The sequence below is a fragment of the Daldinia loculata genome, assembly GCF_022478755.1.
Source record: "Daldinia loculata strain CBS 113971 unplaced genomic scaffold F4817scaffold_28, whole genome shotgun sequence".
Classification (NCBI taxonomy): Eukaryota; Fungi; Ascomycota; class Sordariomycetes; order Xylariales; family Hypoxylaceae; genus Daldinia; species Daldinia loculata.
In genome coordinates, this window is record NW_026054882.1 from 141254 (window position 1) to 157611 (window position 16358).

Below are 16358 nucleotides of genomic sequence, written 5' to 3' on the forward strand. Positions count from 1 at the left end.
GATCCGCATTAATTATATCAGGGGAATACCTTTTTATGCGACGTCGTCTAAACTACTATCACTAGAACTAGAGGATCAATATATGCCTACCGTTGCCCTGTTACAGTAATGCGTGCCTAAGTCTGTCCACTTGTAAGAACATATAATTGCATACACCGAATTTCTAGGTAAATAGGTATCACTCTTGCTTCTGATTTCGAGCCACCGTTAGAGTAACCAAGGAACCATGTGCGTATTGTACGATTTTAATATGATTTAGGATTCCTTCGTTTCAGATAGAATATCAGTTGTCGCCCACTTTGAGTACCATCTTTCCCAGTTTATTCCCCTCTAGCATTTGAACGAATGCAACCGGCGCATTATCAATCCCCAGGATAACCTCCTCTTTAGTCTTGATCTTCCCCTGAGCGATCCAAGTGATCATATCTGCGGCAAACGAAGGAAGGTACTTGGTAAGGTGTTGTGGATCGGAACAAATGAATCCCCTGATAGTCAGGCGCTTCAGAAAGATGTTCATCCCCGTTTTTATACCATATTTCTCCTCATCGAGAAGGTTATACTGCGATACCATACCGCTCGATACTGAGACATTTTATTAGCATTCGTAATCCGTTAGAGATTCGATCATAAGAATTATCGTAGATGGTTAGGGTTATTACCTATGGTGCCGTAGTCTTTCATCACGGTTAAAGCAGTCTCGAGTTGTTCACCTCCTACATTATCATAATAGACATCTAATCCATCCGGTACCAGTCGTTTCAACGCTTCCGCGGTGGTTTCGTTCTTATAGTTCCACGCTGCGTCGAAATTAAGTTCGTTCACTAGGAAATCAACCTTCTCGGAACTTCCGGTACTTCCAACCACTTTCATACCGTGCATCTTGGCTAACTGCCCTATCACCTGTCCTACGCCACCGCTAGCTGCAGAAACCCAGAGAGTTTTCCCTGATCGAGGCTCTGGCACGAACTCGAAAAAGCTGACATAGGCTGATAGGGCTGGTATGCCAAGAGCGCCAATAATCGCTGAAGAAGGTATCGTCACTCCCGGGGGTAGTGGCGGGCAGACGCGAGCAAAATCTGCTAGCTTCGCGGGTACGATCGCAAACTCACCCGCATCAGCCATGGCTATGACGGTGTCACCCCGTTTGAACCGCGAGTTGTCAGACTTGAGTACAGTAGAAAGAGTAGTGACCACGGCTGGTTCCCCCTCTATCCAAGGCATCGAATAAGTGCCCGTATCGGTGGGCAGGCGCATCTGCCCCCGCTGATAAGGGTCTAACGATATATATATGTTCTGGATGGTAATACCTCCAGGAGGAGGAGCGGCTTCCGGGTCTAATGGGCGGGACTCGGTTGTTAGATGCACTCCGGGAACCGGGCAATGCGGCGTGTACAGTTTGTAAATGAGGGTTTTATTTGGATGCATTATGGAGAAATAATTCCACTAACTATGAGGACTTCTTTACAAGTTGACAATACGACGAAATAACGATGTAGTTGTTGGTGAATTGGCTCAAGTGATAAATACGGGATAAAGGGGCAAAAGGAGGCTTACTTTACTTCATCGGCAAGACACCGAGCCCCGCGACATTTCGTCTGACATATCATATACAATATGCATGAGAGACTAAGTATGATGCATGGATCGATAGTTTGCTCGCTTACGCACTATTCTCATATGCCTACATTAGGAATGTGTCACAATATGGCCAACAGGCTCTAGGGATCCGGGGTAGCTATTTTCGGCGTAAGGAGCAATCTGAAGTATGTAGGATGCAATGCACAAGGCTCGCTATGACGGCAGCACAGTACTTTACTTTAGATGGTGGCTTGTGCATCTATTTATGCACAAACACATTTGAGGCTCGGAAATCTTTCAAGTGCGCGTATGTATTGAGGTTAGTAAGATACTCGAGGAATATGAGGGATGATAATGGGGGTGATAGAATAGCAGTATATGTAAGGCTGCCGACCTACTATACAGCGACTTTACGGTATCCTTACACGCTATAATCGCTGGAGGATTCAGCACAGTATTATACTGTTATATGGGTTAATTAACAACAACGGTAAACTTGACTACAAGTAGTGTACGTCTTTTACAGTAATACCTGTCTAGGTAACTGTCTATTACACTACACTCCCTAACACTACTGAAATAGAATGAGGTCCCAACCCCTATACATTTTCTCTATTCATTTCTCACAACGACCGAAGTAAATCTTCGTCCCACTACTCTAACGACCAACTCGAACAGTGTTACGGCAAAGACGACCGGGTAGGACGATATGCCTAGAGAAACTCCATAGAACATCCAAGGAAGATTAGTAACATATCTACCTAGGTAGGTTAATAACCCATCGCCGTCTCACACTCCAGACAACTGACGAGCTGTACAGGAATAGCGAACAGCTCCTATGAGGGTGTGTCGATGCCCTAAGAGATACCAACTGTACATTGGATTAGAATCCCGGTCAAGCTCTGGGCCCCGAGAATGAGACTACCAAGTGGATCGTGTTCGCGTCTTCCCTCTGGGCCCGTACCCAGTCCAATGACTCAACTACCACGTCGTTTGGGCACGAGGGCTCTCGTCCTCGCCAGGCGAGGGTCGCGGCGACTATAGAGACCATAATCCAGGCGAAATCCAGGCGAAATCCAAGCGTATTTCATAAGCCTTTACTCATCGAAAGAATCGTGAAATTTATCTCATCTAACTACAATAAGCTATACAGCCGCGCCCTGGTTTAGATCCTTGAGCATGATATCAGGTTTTCTTTCTTAGACATTAGCTGATTTCCGTAACTGCATTTACAATGTTGATCTTTGCGGGGAGAAGCCGGCACGATGTTACAGTTATGCGTACTTAGAAGAGGGGCTGGATAAAGTCGATCACGCATGCCGAAGTTGCACTGCTTGCATAGCTCAATATAGTATAGTACCTAGGTATTGTATTTATTGATATATAGCCGAGGTATGTATCCAGCTCTAAACTTCCTGTTGTTAGAAGGTGCAGCTATACTCACCTAACACTCTTCAATGGTTTGAGCGTCTCAATGGTTTAAGGGTCGGGATTTTAAACTCTTGGCAATACTCAACATATTCACCCAAAAGAAACCGCAATGGCCGTGGCAATCTCTCAAGTGTCCTTTGAGCATCACAGAGTAGCCCTAGGCATTGGAGAGGCTTCTCCTCGAATATCATGGCGCTTCGACGGTCTTGCTGCTGACTGGAGGCAAGGCGGATATAGCATTGAATTATCACGACATAAGCAGAATCAAACTGGGCTATCCCAAATTGAGCTATTTCATTACAATTCCTCAGATTCTGTTCTTGTGCCTTGGCCCACCGTCTCGTTAGCATCAGCAGAGTCTGCCACGGTTCGAGTAAGAGCATATGGCGAAGGAGACCAGCCCGACACTCCATGGTCCGAGCATGTCAACGTTGAGACCGGAATCCTGAATCAGGACGATTGGTCAGGGGCTCAGATGATAAGCGCAGACAAGGAAACGGAGAAAAATGCCCCCCACCAGCCGCTACTCTTTCGTAAAGAGTTCTCAGTTAACAGTACTAGTGTGGAGAAAGCGCGATTGTACATTACCGCTTATGGCTTATACGAAGCACAAATCAACGGGAAAAGGGTCGGTACTACTGTACTCGCTCCCGGGTGGCAGTCTTACAAACATCGTCTAGTCTACGATACTTACGATGTGACAGCCCTACTGCTCGCCGGAGATAACGTCCTCGGAATAACAGTTGGTGAGGGTTGGTATGCTGGCCGCCTCGGATTCGGAGCAGGCAACCGCAATATTTGGGGCGACACGCTAGGTGCTATAGCCCTGTTAGTTATTACATCCAATAGGAAAACGCAAAGTGTCAGAACAGATAAGTCTTGGATGGCGAGTACAGGTCCGATCGTGACCTCTGAAATATACAACGGAGAAGTATACGACTCGAGGCTAGAGCAAACTGGGTGGTCAGCCCCTGGATTTCTTGTCCCGGACACGGCAAAGTGGATTGCAGTGAAAGAGCTTGAGGCACCTTACGGAATATTGACTGCCCCTGACGGACCCCCTATCCAACGTATCGAAGAGATCAAGCTGCAGGAGGTATTGACATCTCCCACCGGAAAGACTATTCTTGATTTCGGACAGAACTTCGCTGGATGGCTTAGGCTTACTGTTAAAGGTAAAATAGGAGAGACTATCAAATTAGTACACACCGAAGTTCTAGAGGACGGAGAAGTAGCGACTCGACCACTTAGAAATGCTACTCAGACAGACTACCTTACGCTCTCCGGCGAGCTTCAGGTTTGGGAGCCAAGTTTTACCTACCACGGATTTAGATACGTCATGGTCGACGGGTGGCCCGAAGACGATACACCGCTAAACAACGACTCGGTGAGTGCGATAGTAATACATTCAGACATGGAGGAGACAGGTTCTTTCGAGTGTGCAGATGAACTCCTAAATAAGCTACACAAAAATGTGAGATGGTCTATGAAATCCAATTTCATGAGCATACCAAGCGACTGTCCCCAAAGGGATGAGAGACTTGGATGGACGGGAGACAGCCTCGCGTTTGCTCCGACAGCTAACTTTCTCTACGATACTTCTGGCTTTGTATGTTGCATGACCCCTTTTCACCATTTCCAGACATCAGAGCTGTTCTTCAAGTACTAACCAACGATTGGCTTTTAGTGGCGAGGTTGGTTAAAGGATCTTCAATCAGAGCAGGTAGAAGGTCAGTTACCTACCTACCAGACCTAGATAACCTCAACTCGATCCCAATTATATTCTCCCTAAAATCCAAAAGTCCATCGCTAACGCTTTGTGCTCTAGGCGTCCCGCCCTTAGTAGTCCCCGGAGTACCTGCGACAGGGCCACAAATCCCAACGGCTATCTGGGGGGACGCCTTAGTCGCTAATCCTTTTAATGCATACCATGCCTCTGGAGACCTTGATGCTTTACGAGAGCAATACACTGGCGCAAAAGCATGGCTCGACGATGGCATCCCTAGAAATGGAGCCGGCTTGTGGAGTCGTTCAAACTTTCAGCTAGGTGACTGGTTGGATCCTAAGTCTCCGCCGGACGACCCGGGCCGCGCCACTACGAGCTCTACATATGTTGCCGATGCATATCTCGTCTATGTGACTGGATTGGTTGCGGAGATGGCCTCGGAACTTGGGCTTGGTGACGATAAAACCCGCTTCGAGAAATGGGCTAAAGATCTCAAGACGGCTTTCAGGGAAGCCTGGATAGATCCCGAAGGTATCGTCGCCAACGAGACACAAACAGGCCTCGCATTGCCGCTATACTTTGATATATTCGAGAGCGATGCTCAAGCAAAAGAAGCGGCTAGTCGGCTGGAGAAAATTATCGTAGATAACGAATACTTAGTTGGAACAGGTTTCTCGGGGACGCACTTACTCGGCCTTGCCCTGACCAAACACAATCTTACCGATACCTTCTACAAAATGCTAGGCCAGACAACGGTCCCCTCTTGGTTGTACCAAGTAGAAATGGGTGGAACTACGACGTGGGAACGGTGGGATAGCCTCCTCCCCGATGGCTCACTCAACCCCGGAGAGATGCTATCGTTTAACCATTACTCGTTTGGCTCGGTAGCAAACTGGATGCACCAGGTTATTGGCGGCTTATCCCCAGCGAAGCCGGGATGGAAGACAGCTAGAGTGAGCGTCGAACCAGGTGGGAACATAACTTGGGCTAAGGCCAGTTATTTAAGTCCCTACGGCAAGATATCAACGGACTGGAAAGTTGATGACACTGGATTCCATCTGGTGTTAGAAGTGCCACCGAACACAGATGCGGAAGTAGTACTGCCTGGCGAAAAGCGTACTCTATTAGTCGGAAGCGGTAGCCACAGGATTTCTGACCCTACATTTCATTTTTGAGCCTGGCCAGCAGTATATATATGATTAAAGCTTGTTGACAGTACTAAGCTAGTGCAAGAAGTTTATTCAAGATAATAAAGCGATAGTTGTGCGTATCTACCCGCAGCATTCTCCTTAACTAATATTTCGCAATCAGCCGCCAGTCGTCTCCCTTTTTGATTGTTCCCAGCAGCTTCTAATTCCTCGTTTCATGTTCTAACACACAGCAGCTGACTACCGCCAGGGTCTCATCCTAATCATTTTTATGGCGCTTACTAGAATTCTAGCTGTCGAGCTATGTCGTGTCATATAGTGACTGCTTTGGAGCTCTGCCCCTTTCCTACTCCCCATACTGCTTTCTAGTCCAATAGTAACAGAGACAAGGGAAGCAAGGTGACGCGATTATCATTGTTAGGCGTTGTATGCGTTGTTTCCAGTACCTCCGGGTACGGAAGCGGGCGGTGGTTTTCGTCTTGGAGGTCTCTTGGGAGGTAGCCATGGCGGTTGTAGAAGTAGTTGTATCTTTCAAATTACCAGGTTGATGACTTGAGTAAATATTACACGTATATAATTCTTTTGACTGAGGCTGAAAGAAATGAGTAGAGAAAATAGACGGCCAGCGTGACGTTATATGGAATGATTCTCCAGACAATAAACACTTGCGATCAATCGTCCAGTTGACGTCGGTGGCTGTAGTTGAAACTTGATTTTGATACGTATATGCTTCGATTGATAACAGAATAACAGGTACCTTGGTTGGCTGGCTAAAAATAAGCATTGTCAGAAAGGTAATTGTGTTGGGGGCCAAATTCTCGTGACGTCGTCGAGTCATATCAGGTAATTACTGACGCAAGTAGAGTCACTTTTTCCTGCGTATTTCAACGTTTCAGTGGGTTAATAATAGGCACTACCTAATCTGTGCAGTCCCCATCTCAATACCAAGTAATTCTAAGAGTGACAGATGCTTCTTAATGAGTAAGTAGCCGGTAAGTAACTGACGCTATCGTGTATGCCAAATTGGAAGATACCTTCACCCGTTCCATCCATCCACTCAAGTTTAGAGTGGTTTACTTGTGCAAAGTAGTATGGTCAGGACCGAGTGCGTGAATGTTCATGTATGCTACTTAATCCCATATTCTAAACACCAAAGCCGAGAGCGAAGTGACTAAGATACTCGTACTAACAACAACGCCAACTTAAATCTATATATAACAAATAGAAATCTCCAAGTATGCCCTTCGATTATCACCAGAGCAGTCCTTCCGCTACTCCTCTTGACCATCTCACCTCTCCGGATACGTAGACCCTGTCTAAACACCCATCAAACAATCAAAAGACCACCTAACCAAGCCAATACAGCTGTTACCCTCTTGGCAAGCTCGTCATGGAGCTTAGCATCGATCCTAGGAAGAAGGGTGAAACTCCCCAGCTTCATACCCTGCCTCTTGACCTCCAGGCTAGGATCGTTACCAGTTTAGCACCTCAGCACTTTCGGAAGGCCTTCTTCACGTGCCGTCTAGTATGTCGAAGGCTCAAGGAGGCCACGGACCTTGCTTTCAGGAATAAATTCGTCCCCTCGCTTCACTTTGCGATTTTTCTGGATGGAATTACCGCAGTTCGTAAGTCCGGGAGTCAGATAGCCGTCCATGAAGATGATTCTATCGAAACTGCTTTATATTTTACCTCATTTTCCGAAGATAATACCCAAGCTATCTTCTCTTACCTCCCTGATTGCGATGTTGATCCATTTGACGATACCGTATCGACAGGCGACGTAGAAGTTCGCTTCGGGCCTCCTCGATTTTGGCCACTACGTCCTATTTGTGAGCTTCTTTGGCGAGGTACTATGGAGCGTTACCAAGCTCAAACTACAGATGATGGACATACCAAGCCTTGTCTCCATCTCTCTGGCATGTATTTCCAGCTACCATATATGGACGACATCAAGTTCGACCCTGAAAAACTCGAGCTCAGAATCCCCTGGGTTAGACTTGCGGCCTGTTTGTTCCCCAGACAGAATGCGTTTGGGGAACAACTCAAGTTAATGGCACGCCAGGACCTTGAGGCCACCCGTTGGAAGATTTCAAACCCATCCGTAGAACAAGGGTTACGAATTGCTTTGCGTTCGAATGTCGCGCGCGCCGAACGATTCGAAACATGCTTCGAAGCGGCTTATTGGGAATATTCACGCCAGTTTCCACAGGAATCTGGCTGGAACTGGAGTCCTTATACCGATAGGAATCGAGACTGGTACCTAGAATGGGCCGAGTACGTTGGAATAAGCTTAACGGCTCATTGAATATGATCCGGCGTGAATAGACTTCCACCGGGTTAATATCTGTAGTGCCCCTTTATCCCGTAGGTACGCACGATAGTATTAAAGATCAGAGCATCAATATAGTTTTATGATTTACTGTATCTTCTAAACCCTTTACCGTTTCGAAAACAATATTGTGATAAGCGCATAAACTGAAAGTGGAAATAGGGGTAAGAAATGGGTCACGTATACAGCTGACAATAAGTCTGACGGACCGTCGACAGCACTAAACGCTTATGCCATTTAACTATGCCATTTGAAGCCAGCGCCCAGGGGGTCACCATCTTTCCTTCAGTCTACTAAACCAAAACTCATCACAAGCAAGATACTCAAATTTCGATAACAAAAACCATTCGACCGGCTTCATCATCCCCATATGTTATAGTAACGAACGAACCACCCTTTCTCGAATTGCACCCTCCCTCCCGAAGAACCCCACCCGCAAGATGTCCGGCATCGACTCCCCCGACGTCCTAGCAGCATACGACGCAGTACGCTCGGACAAGGACGCGACGAACTGGCTGCTACTCTCGTACGCGAGTGCCGTAGGCGACAAGTTGGTACTCGCGGGAACCGGCAGCGGGGGACTATCGGAGGTGGTGTCGAAGCTAGACGACTCCCAGGTTAATTACGCGTACGTGCGAGTCGAATACAACAACGACTCGGAGAGCAAGCGTGTCAAGTTCGTGCTTATAGTATGGATCGGAGAAAGCGTCAAGGTGATGCGCAAAGCCCGCGTGTCCATAGAGAGCTCAAACGTGAAGAAGGTGCTGTCGCATCACTCTATAACAGTCGACGCTCGTGATCGGGGTGACCTTGACGAGAAGGACATCGTGACTAGGCTACGGAGAGCTGGCGGTGCTGATTACAACGGCGGAAGGGGCTAAGAGACATTAGACAGACGTTTGGGGGAAACCACATACGGAGTTAAGGGGTTGAGCGAATAGAGAATGTTGGGGGACGTGGCGTGTTTATCTCGGTCGCATATATATACACAATAAATGGACAAGCATTTGGTTCTTGCTTAATTAGGTATCTAACCCTTGACGGGTTCTCCGTTCCAGCCGGTAAGATTCACTACGTCTGGAATCCTCCCGCTGCGCACGATGGTCCAGATGATATCCTCGTCGCTGTCGTTGACCTCTTGGTGTTCCATGTACGCAGGGATGAGTGCAAAGTCCCCAGGTTCCAAGTCTACCCTCTTTGCTCCCCCTTCGCTAACGACTGTTCCGCGTCCCTTAACAGCATAGACTATCGTGTCTTGTTCTCCGTGATGATGGACTGCCGAGGCCGTATGTGGTTTTGCAAGCATACTAGTGGCGCAGATGCCGTCGCATTTGTCAACTATCGCATTGGAGCGGATCATTCCCTCTGTCTGCGCTCCCGAGGCTTGGATATCTGAAGCCTTGATGGATTGGACCGGTTGCGATGGTTCAGGATGAGACATGATGGTAGAATTGGTTGATGAAACTTGGACGGTACGAAATCTACAGACTTTGAAGTTGAACGAATAAGCCACTGACGTCGCGAGTTACACGGAGACGACAGATGTATGTCGACAGTTCTTTCCTGTCTTACAATTAGGTACATTCTAATATGTACATACATACATGTATGTACATCATGTGAATGAGGTACATGTATACAATATACAACTACCGGGTAAGTGGCTTAGTCATAATGATAACATTGTGGGTTTATCGCGGCAATGTGCATTAGCGGGATGGCGGGGCAGACGGGGCAGCCGGGCTCTCACCTCTTCATACATTAGCATCCAATGAACCAGCAATAAATCATCAACCGAACAAGCATCAGCCCGGGCAATTCATAATACCACATCGTACCATTTCTACTATGGATATCTCAAATCCCCGTCGCATATTAGCCGTCTCCTTGGCGGATTCAACTCACCACCTAACCAAGGTAATCAAAGGTAAATTCATGAAGCATACCTCCAATATACTTTGGTTATTACCCCTTTCTAAAACTTATAGAACCCAGCCTATCATTCTACACACATGAATTACCTCGATCATTAAAACTAACCTTCGACTAGACCTCACCGGTACTCATCCAGAGCAGACATCAACGTCACTAGCCGGCTCATCACACAACCTCTCTTTAAAAACAGCATATTATACAGCTGAAGTGCCCATATGGTTAGACCTCATATCGTCACCCTCGGAATGGGCCGGTTCTTTCTTATCTCCCGAGGCCAAGGAGGTCCTTGAGGTTCTCGGCGGAGTCGTCGTAGTCTTTTCGCTACCAGTCAAGTCGCAGACGGATGAGATCAAGGCCGCGCAGGAACTCATCCAGAATGTAGGCAAGGTTGTCAAGGACGGGCTTGGCGGCTGGTCCTGGGACGGAGTCGGTTTATGTCTGGGCGTTGGAGAAATAGACGATGTCGATGAGTGGGAAGATTGCTGCGCCGAGTGGGGGTTAGAGTTCGTACAGGTCAAGAGTCAGTCCGTGGCAACACGAAACGAATTCGGTGGTACGTTTTGCCTCTGCTGCGCCTGTATCCGGCAGGATCGAGAATGAGAGGCGAGAGACTAACTGAGCATGCAGAAAAAACTGGCATCCCTCGTGCTCTGGAAGCGCTAGAGTCGAACGACTGGTCTCACACGTCCGCTGACGACCTCGGTTCCGATTTCGAGGACTTTGAAGCGGAACTGAATATCGGAAATGGCGACAATGATAAAGATGAGGATGGGCCTAATCTCGACCCAGAAAGCCTCGATTTTGGTTTCGACCACGAGGACTTTGCCGGTCTCAAACAAGCGATATGGAATTCCGGGAAAGATGAGGATTTCCTGAACGGAGAACCGAGCACGGACACCAGCAAGAAGGATGACGGGGAAGATATGAATGACGAAGAGATCAGGAAGATAGAACGCATGATGGTTAAGCTGCAGGCTGTGCGCGATACGAGCGCCGGGCTGCCGGAAGACCAGCGTAAGCGGGTAGCCGCGAAGGCGGTGGCCGAGGTCATGAAAGAACTATGAATACCAACTAGCCTTGCTTTTTCGTATTTACACAGGACATCTGCTAGGGATGAGCTACTACAGCTACTTATAGGTATAACTCACCTATACCAGAGGACTAACACCGTCATAAAGGCGTTCTGGCTATATCAAGCATTCTAATACTCTTACACTTATACCATATCCATTATCAGTGAAAATCTGAATATCAAGGAGTCGTTAGCCGGATAGTCCTGTTAGCTAGGTGCCTAAGGTATCCAGGATATACCTCAAAAGTCAGCATTTACTCTACCGATGTTTCTTCAACGAAGTGCCCATATAAATTTACGTACCAGCCTACCTCTGAAAGTTCACTTGAATGTATGAAATATGTCATTATAGTTATAACAGCGACTGGCATATAGTTCTCATACCATTCACTAGACATATAGATGGCCATCTTAGTTGCGTCTCCCTTCAAACACAACGATTCCAGATGACGTAGCCACACATTCACTTTCTGTTAGCTATACTTAAGCCTATTCTAGATACGTTATAATGATGATGTACGAGTTGATATTACTTAAGCTCATCTCATATACCTTTACAAGGGCTGGCCAGTGTCATATCAGCATTGCCCAATAATATTTACGCTGTTTCTTGGCTCGAAAGTGAATTCTCAAACTCAGCCATTGATCCTGAGTTCGACTTCAGGTTTAAACCAAGATATGAATCGCAATACTACGGGTGTTACTAATGATGTTAGTATTGTTTCAATGCTCTACGCTCTATCTATGCTTAACATGGCCTATAAAATGATGTCTCGAATCCTACCTATGAATAGGATCCGCCAAGAATATAGGACGCGCATCGACCGCGGGATGGTCTATTAGGCCAACGTTGCTTTCGGTACGGATTACCCACTGATCGTTTCATGCCCATGGAACTTAACCCCAGGCCGCCCGAACACGTTCTTACTAGGGCTTAGATCCGAGCGATTACCTCGCTTGAATTATCTACGGTGTCGCCGGCATGAACCGTATGCGGCTAACAAGTCGTATTTATGCCTCATAAGGCTGGCGTCTTGCAGAACTTGTGATTACAGTAGAGGAGGAGGGAGTGGTTTGATTGACCGGTTCTAAGTAGATATCGACCGCCTTCTGACCACGATATCCTGCCGCAGAGTCTGAAGTACAACTGGGTATTTGATACGATGGCAATCAACCTATACATAAAAGACCGGTAGAGACTATGATGTCAATATTAGGCGCAAGACTCTAACTACTTCGTAGAAGCTTTAGTTCGTTTCCGAGTGGGCATGTTTTGCAACATCTTGGTTTCAACACAGTTAAAAGGGCACAGTCCACGAAGAGGCCTTGTGCATAGCGAACAAAAACGATCGGGAGGCATCGTTCGAACGCTATTCAACCCTGAAATAGGCAAGGTGCGATAGAGCGCATGACGAGGACCTTGGCTATCTTGCCATTTCGAGAGTAACCCATGACACCGATTCTCTTAATAGAGCACTCTAAGCGGGGACGTCTATGTGACGCCGCAGGCCTACCTTGTTCGCGAGGCGAGAAGCTGAGGCCACGAGCCGGGATAGCGAGCAATTCTGCTCTTCTAAAACTTCCGAACCATTTTCTAGAACCCTTGAGTCTAGATGTGCGGATTCCGTACGATATGTAGATGTTCAATGCAAATGGGCCGATACATCTACTACAGCACGACTCTGCATACGATAAATATGTACATGTCATATCACCCCATGCTGCAACCCGTATGGAGGAAATGAGAGCTGGCTAAGAGTGGTCAGATATCAATTCGCCCATTAATTTGATCTTGCATAAAGGGCTGTACGAAGGCGTTCTCCGAGTGTCCTTACTGGATCTCTCCTTCAGTAAGCTGCAGCTACAGCACGATAATACATATAACATACACGCAGGTCTGTGCAAAAATACCTGGCGAGAAAGGACCCCTGGATGCTTACCAGGAGAATGTGATATAGACTGTGCTGTGAAACCATTGGCTGGCGAGGCTTAAGAGTATATCAACTTTATGCATAATCTGGGGACCGGGTAGTGCTACGGGTTGATGCATGAAGTCGCGAGTCGCGAGTCTTAAGGGCATGCATCTATGCCCGAGATGCTACTCGCCAAATTAGGACCTATGTTGAAGTGTTGCTTTTACACATGTTACCTTAGGTACCTAACCTATGGTATTCATGACCAGTGCCTATTGCCATCGGGCATTTTGTCGACTGTCCAGTGCCATGCTTGGATTTAGGTAAAAGCATTATTGTCTCTTCCAGGATTTCGGATATTGTTCTATCATCACTTAGTACCTAACCTACGTATTAGGACCCTGTTGCGAGCATGAAGAAAGCGGGCGGGTGAGATACGCTAAATACCGATATAGCCGGGTGTACTCATACTATGGTGCTGGCCGATCTCTAATACGATCTGTAATACGATCTCTAGATGCGCCTGTTTGTGTTCGAAGCCTTGGCTTAAGATACGATGTGAAGGAATAACCACTATGCTCGGATCAGCAAGCGTGGGTATAACTCCTCGTGTGGTTTTCTACCAACGTACATACGCATAACTTAGCTCCGTCCGCTGCCGAAAGACCGAAGATTGCTCCATGTTGTACTCCGTACGTGTGCTAAGGAAACATAAAACGATACCGGCCGAAGCCTTAAGAAACTAGTTCAGGCCAGGCCGTCAAGCTAACCAATCGGGAGAGGGTCAGCCTGATAGATGCCCGCGTGCACGGTGCATGATCGACTGGACAAAAGCAGAAGGCTGCATTCTCCTTTATGCGAGCTGTGGCTCGATAACCAGCAAGGGTCGTGGAATGCGTCTGGTAACAAGTTGGACGCGTCACGGTGCTTTTCCGAACCCACATATGTAAAAGCGAAATATACTCGATGACATATGTGTTAGTGCTCTTTGTACCAAGATCCGGGTTTGGCCAAACATCTTCATGGATCTTCCCTTTACACTTATAAGAACTGCTCTTTCCCGTCTGTCACATTGGAGGCTGAGGCTAGGTAATAACCTGTTTCCCGTAACATCGATAAAAAGCCCAGGCGCGTTTGTGGAGGGTAGGGCATTGGAGGATGCATACGCGGGAGGGAATGTATCTTTTCTGCAAGGTACAATACCGACGGGACGCGTGACGCCCTCTGCTGGTTCACGATTCAGGGGTAGCAGCGCTAGTGCCAAGTACGCAACGCTAACTCGCAAGGGGGTCGTCTTGGGCTTATGTGAGAAGTATCTAGAGACTACCCTGAGTATGCATGTATCTCGATCCGCCGGGCACTGTGCTGAGCTATAAGGATTAGGTTGTTCTTACGATCCGAGTTGTTTCGCTTGGCCCGGTATGTTATTTTGTAAAGACCATCGATGATGAGGCTTACTCTTTACAGCCGTACAGCTGACCCCCTGAAGGTTAAGAGCCGAGATCTACCGCGTTTCTCGGCTGTGTCTCAAGTCGCCTAAACCCTAACCTCGCTGATGCTTGGGCAGGTCCAAAGTTCTTCCTTACCGGGACGCGAGGGATTCGTAAGGGATCTTTATCCTACGACTTGACCTCTTTGGCGGTAAGGCAAGAATACGCTGTTAGCGGATGATTACGGCGAACCTGCAAAGGAAACGCTGCAGAATAGACAAGCCGTTGGTATCGCCGATGCGCATAAAGACACTACGGCTAGTTTCATCGAGATGGCCGCCTTAGCCTGTATTTCAACTCATACCTTGTTGACTTGTAGAGCTTCTTGATATGTAGGAGTGCTATTCTTCACAGTACTGTTGAAAGCGATCTTCGTCGCGCATACCTATGCGACCCCTCCAACAAGAGGCCAAGACTTAGGAATCGCCGGCGACGAACGGATAGGAGAAGAATGTGCTATACAGTGCGCGATAAGTAACGGCACACGAAGCCGACTCCATGCTACTGCAGGAACACGATAAATGGTTGCGCAGTCCCGCCGTGCTACTGGCTCACCAATGCAGGTACTGATACCCACACAGTCCTACTTCTCATCAAGATCTCTTCCCGAAAGGAAATCCGAGGGAAGAAAAAGGTCACCATCTCGGGCAATGTATAGTGCTATGTTATGTTATGTATTTCTTTCTAATCCTGATGACGCGCTGGCGGGGAAAAGCATGGACCATTCCGTAGTTCAAGCCACTGGTTCCTTAAGAGGGGCCGCGGGCTGTTCGGACGCGGTCAACCGCGTGAGTGTCTTGACTGTTGCGGAAAAGCGTATGCAGGGATAAGATGACTAGGTTGGTTGCTAGATCCCACCAGGCTTGGGATCGGTAATCGAGCAGGCCGAATCCAGAGAGACTAGGTATTCATGGATTTCGTTGACGACAAGAATAGATACTAGTATGTAATTCTTATGAATGCTGAGGGGGCGAGGCGAAGACTTTTATTATTCTATTGGGTATGTGCCAGGCGTTTGCGCTGGCCGGTACGGTCAGCTCAGCTCAGGACGACTAACAAAGGTATTCTTGGCCCTTGACCCCCCTTTTCTTGCATAACAGTCTTGCCGTTCGTGGAGCGATATCAACATGAGAGTCTCTCATTGGCTCTAAAACATACGCCGTCAAACAACCCCCACCATGACCGGGATGGATAGGATGGATCGTCATCTAGGTTGTTCAAGGCAGGACGCTTAATCGTGCGTTTGACTTCCAGCCCGAAGCAGCGCATTTTTGGTAAGTATCTTCCGTTACGTGCGGCCAACTGCTTATTCACGTGAGACGGCGCGTGGGTCGAGTTTTTCACTCTCCCGACTGACCACCACTAGCATAATAATAAAGCTCTTGGGAAGCTTTACCACAGAGGTAGATCCCATCGACCGGACCGAATCCGAGACCATCGATTTGGGGGCCAAAGTTTCCATGTTAGACAAGCGGCTCGGGGAACTGTCGTACGAGTCCCGTCCTGTCGGCTTAGATATTCGACCTGGATTATCCTGCACGAGGACAATCGCAGATCGGCCAGCTTACCTTAGGTACCTACTTATGTATTGGGTGTTGCTAACCTTTAACGCCGTCCACTAGGCCTAGAGCTGGTACGGCCACGTTGAGGAAGACCGTGGCGTTCGCCTTTCATAGTCATAGGGTGGTTCCTTAGGCTCACCGAGATTTCGAATGAAGAAGGCGAAGACAGAGCAA

General features: G+C 47.6%; 6 protein-coding genes across 6 annotated transcripts; 4 read left to right on the forward strand and 2 right to left on the reverse strand.

The window, feature by feature from the left end:
- Positions 1–283: 283 nt before the first annotated feature.
- On the reverse strand, positions 284–1425 carry F4817DRAFT_316437 (NAD(P)-binding protein; the record flags this gene model as incomplete). Its single annotated transcript, XM_049300677.1, has 2 exons — positions 284–582; positions 660–1425. 2 exons carry the CDS (start codon positions 1423–1425, stop codon positions 284–286), a joined length of 1065 nt encoding a protein of 354 aa, XP_049158455.1.
- Positions 1426–2874: 1449 nt separating this feature from the next.
- On the forward strand, positions 2875–6037 carry F4817DRAFT_122112 (glycoside hydrolase family 78 protein). Its single transcript, XM_049297647.1, has 3 exons — positions 2875–4618; positions 4697–4739; positions 4838–6037. Exons 1-3 carry the CDS (start codon positions 3119–3121, stop codon positions 5908–5910), a joined length of 2616 nt encoding a protein of 871 aa, XP_049158456.1. The 5' UTR covers positions 2875–3118; the 3' UTR covers positions 5911–6037.
- An 863-nt stretch (positions 6038–6900) lies between these two features.
- F4817DRAFT_339206 (uncharacterized protein) lies at positions 6901–8352 on the forward strand. Its single transcript, XM_049303514.1, has one exon. It carries the CDS (start codon positions 7274–7276, stop codon positions 8186–8188), a length of 915 nt encoding a protein of 304 aa, XP_049158457.1. The 5' UTR covers positions 6901–7273; the 3' UTR covers positions 8189–8352.
- On the forward strand, positions 8251–9167 carry F4817DRAFT_122160 (actin depolymerizing protein). Its single transcript, XM_049297648.1, has one exon. It carries the CDS (start codon positions 8653–8655, stop codon positions 9091–9093), a length of 441 nt encoding a protein of 146 aa, XP_049158458.1. The 5' UTR covers positions 8251–8652; the 3' UTR covers positions 9094–9167.
- F4817DRAFT_339208 (RmlC-like cupin) lies at positions 8736–9851 on the reverse strand. The gene has a single exon (XM_049303515.1). The coding sequence runs from the start codon at positions 9651–9653 to the stop codon at positions 9243–9245; it is 411 nt and encodes a 136-aa protein (XP_049158459.1). The 5' UTR covers positions 9654–9851; the 3' UTR covers positions 8736–9242.
- Positions 9852–9934: 83 nt separating this feature from the next.
- Positions 9935–11615, forward strand: F4817DRAFT_339222 (uncharacterized protein). Its single transcript, XM_049303516.1, has 3 exons — positions 9935–10139; positions 10263–10700; positions 10775–11615. The coding sequence occupies exons 1-3, from the start codon at positions 10061–10063 to the stop codon at positions 11209–11211; spliced, it is 954 nt and encodes a 317-aa protein (XP_049158460.1). The 5' UTR covers positions 9935–10060; the 3' UTR covers positions 11212–11615.
- Positions 11616–16358: the final 4743 nt, after the last annotated feature.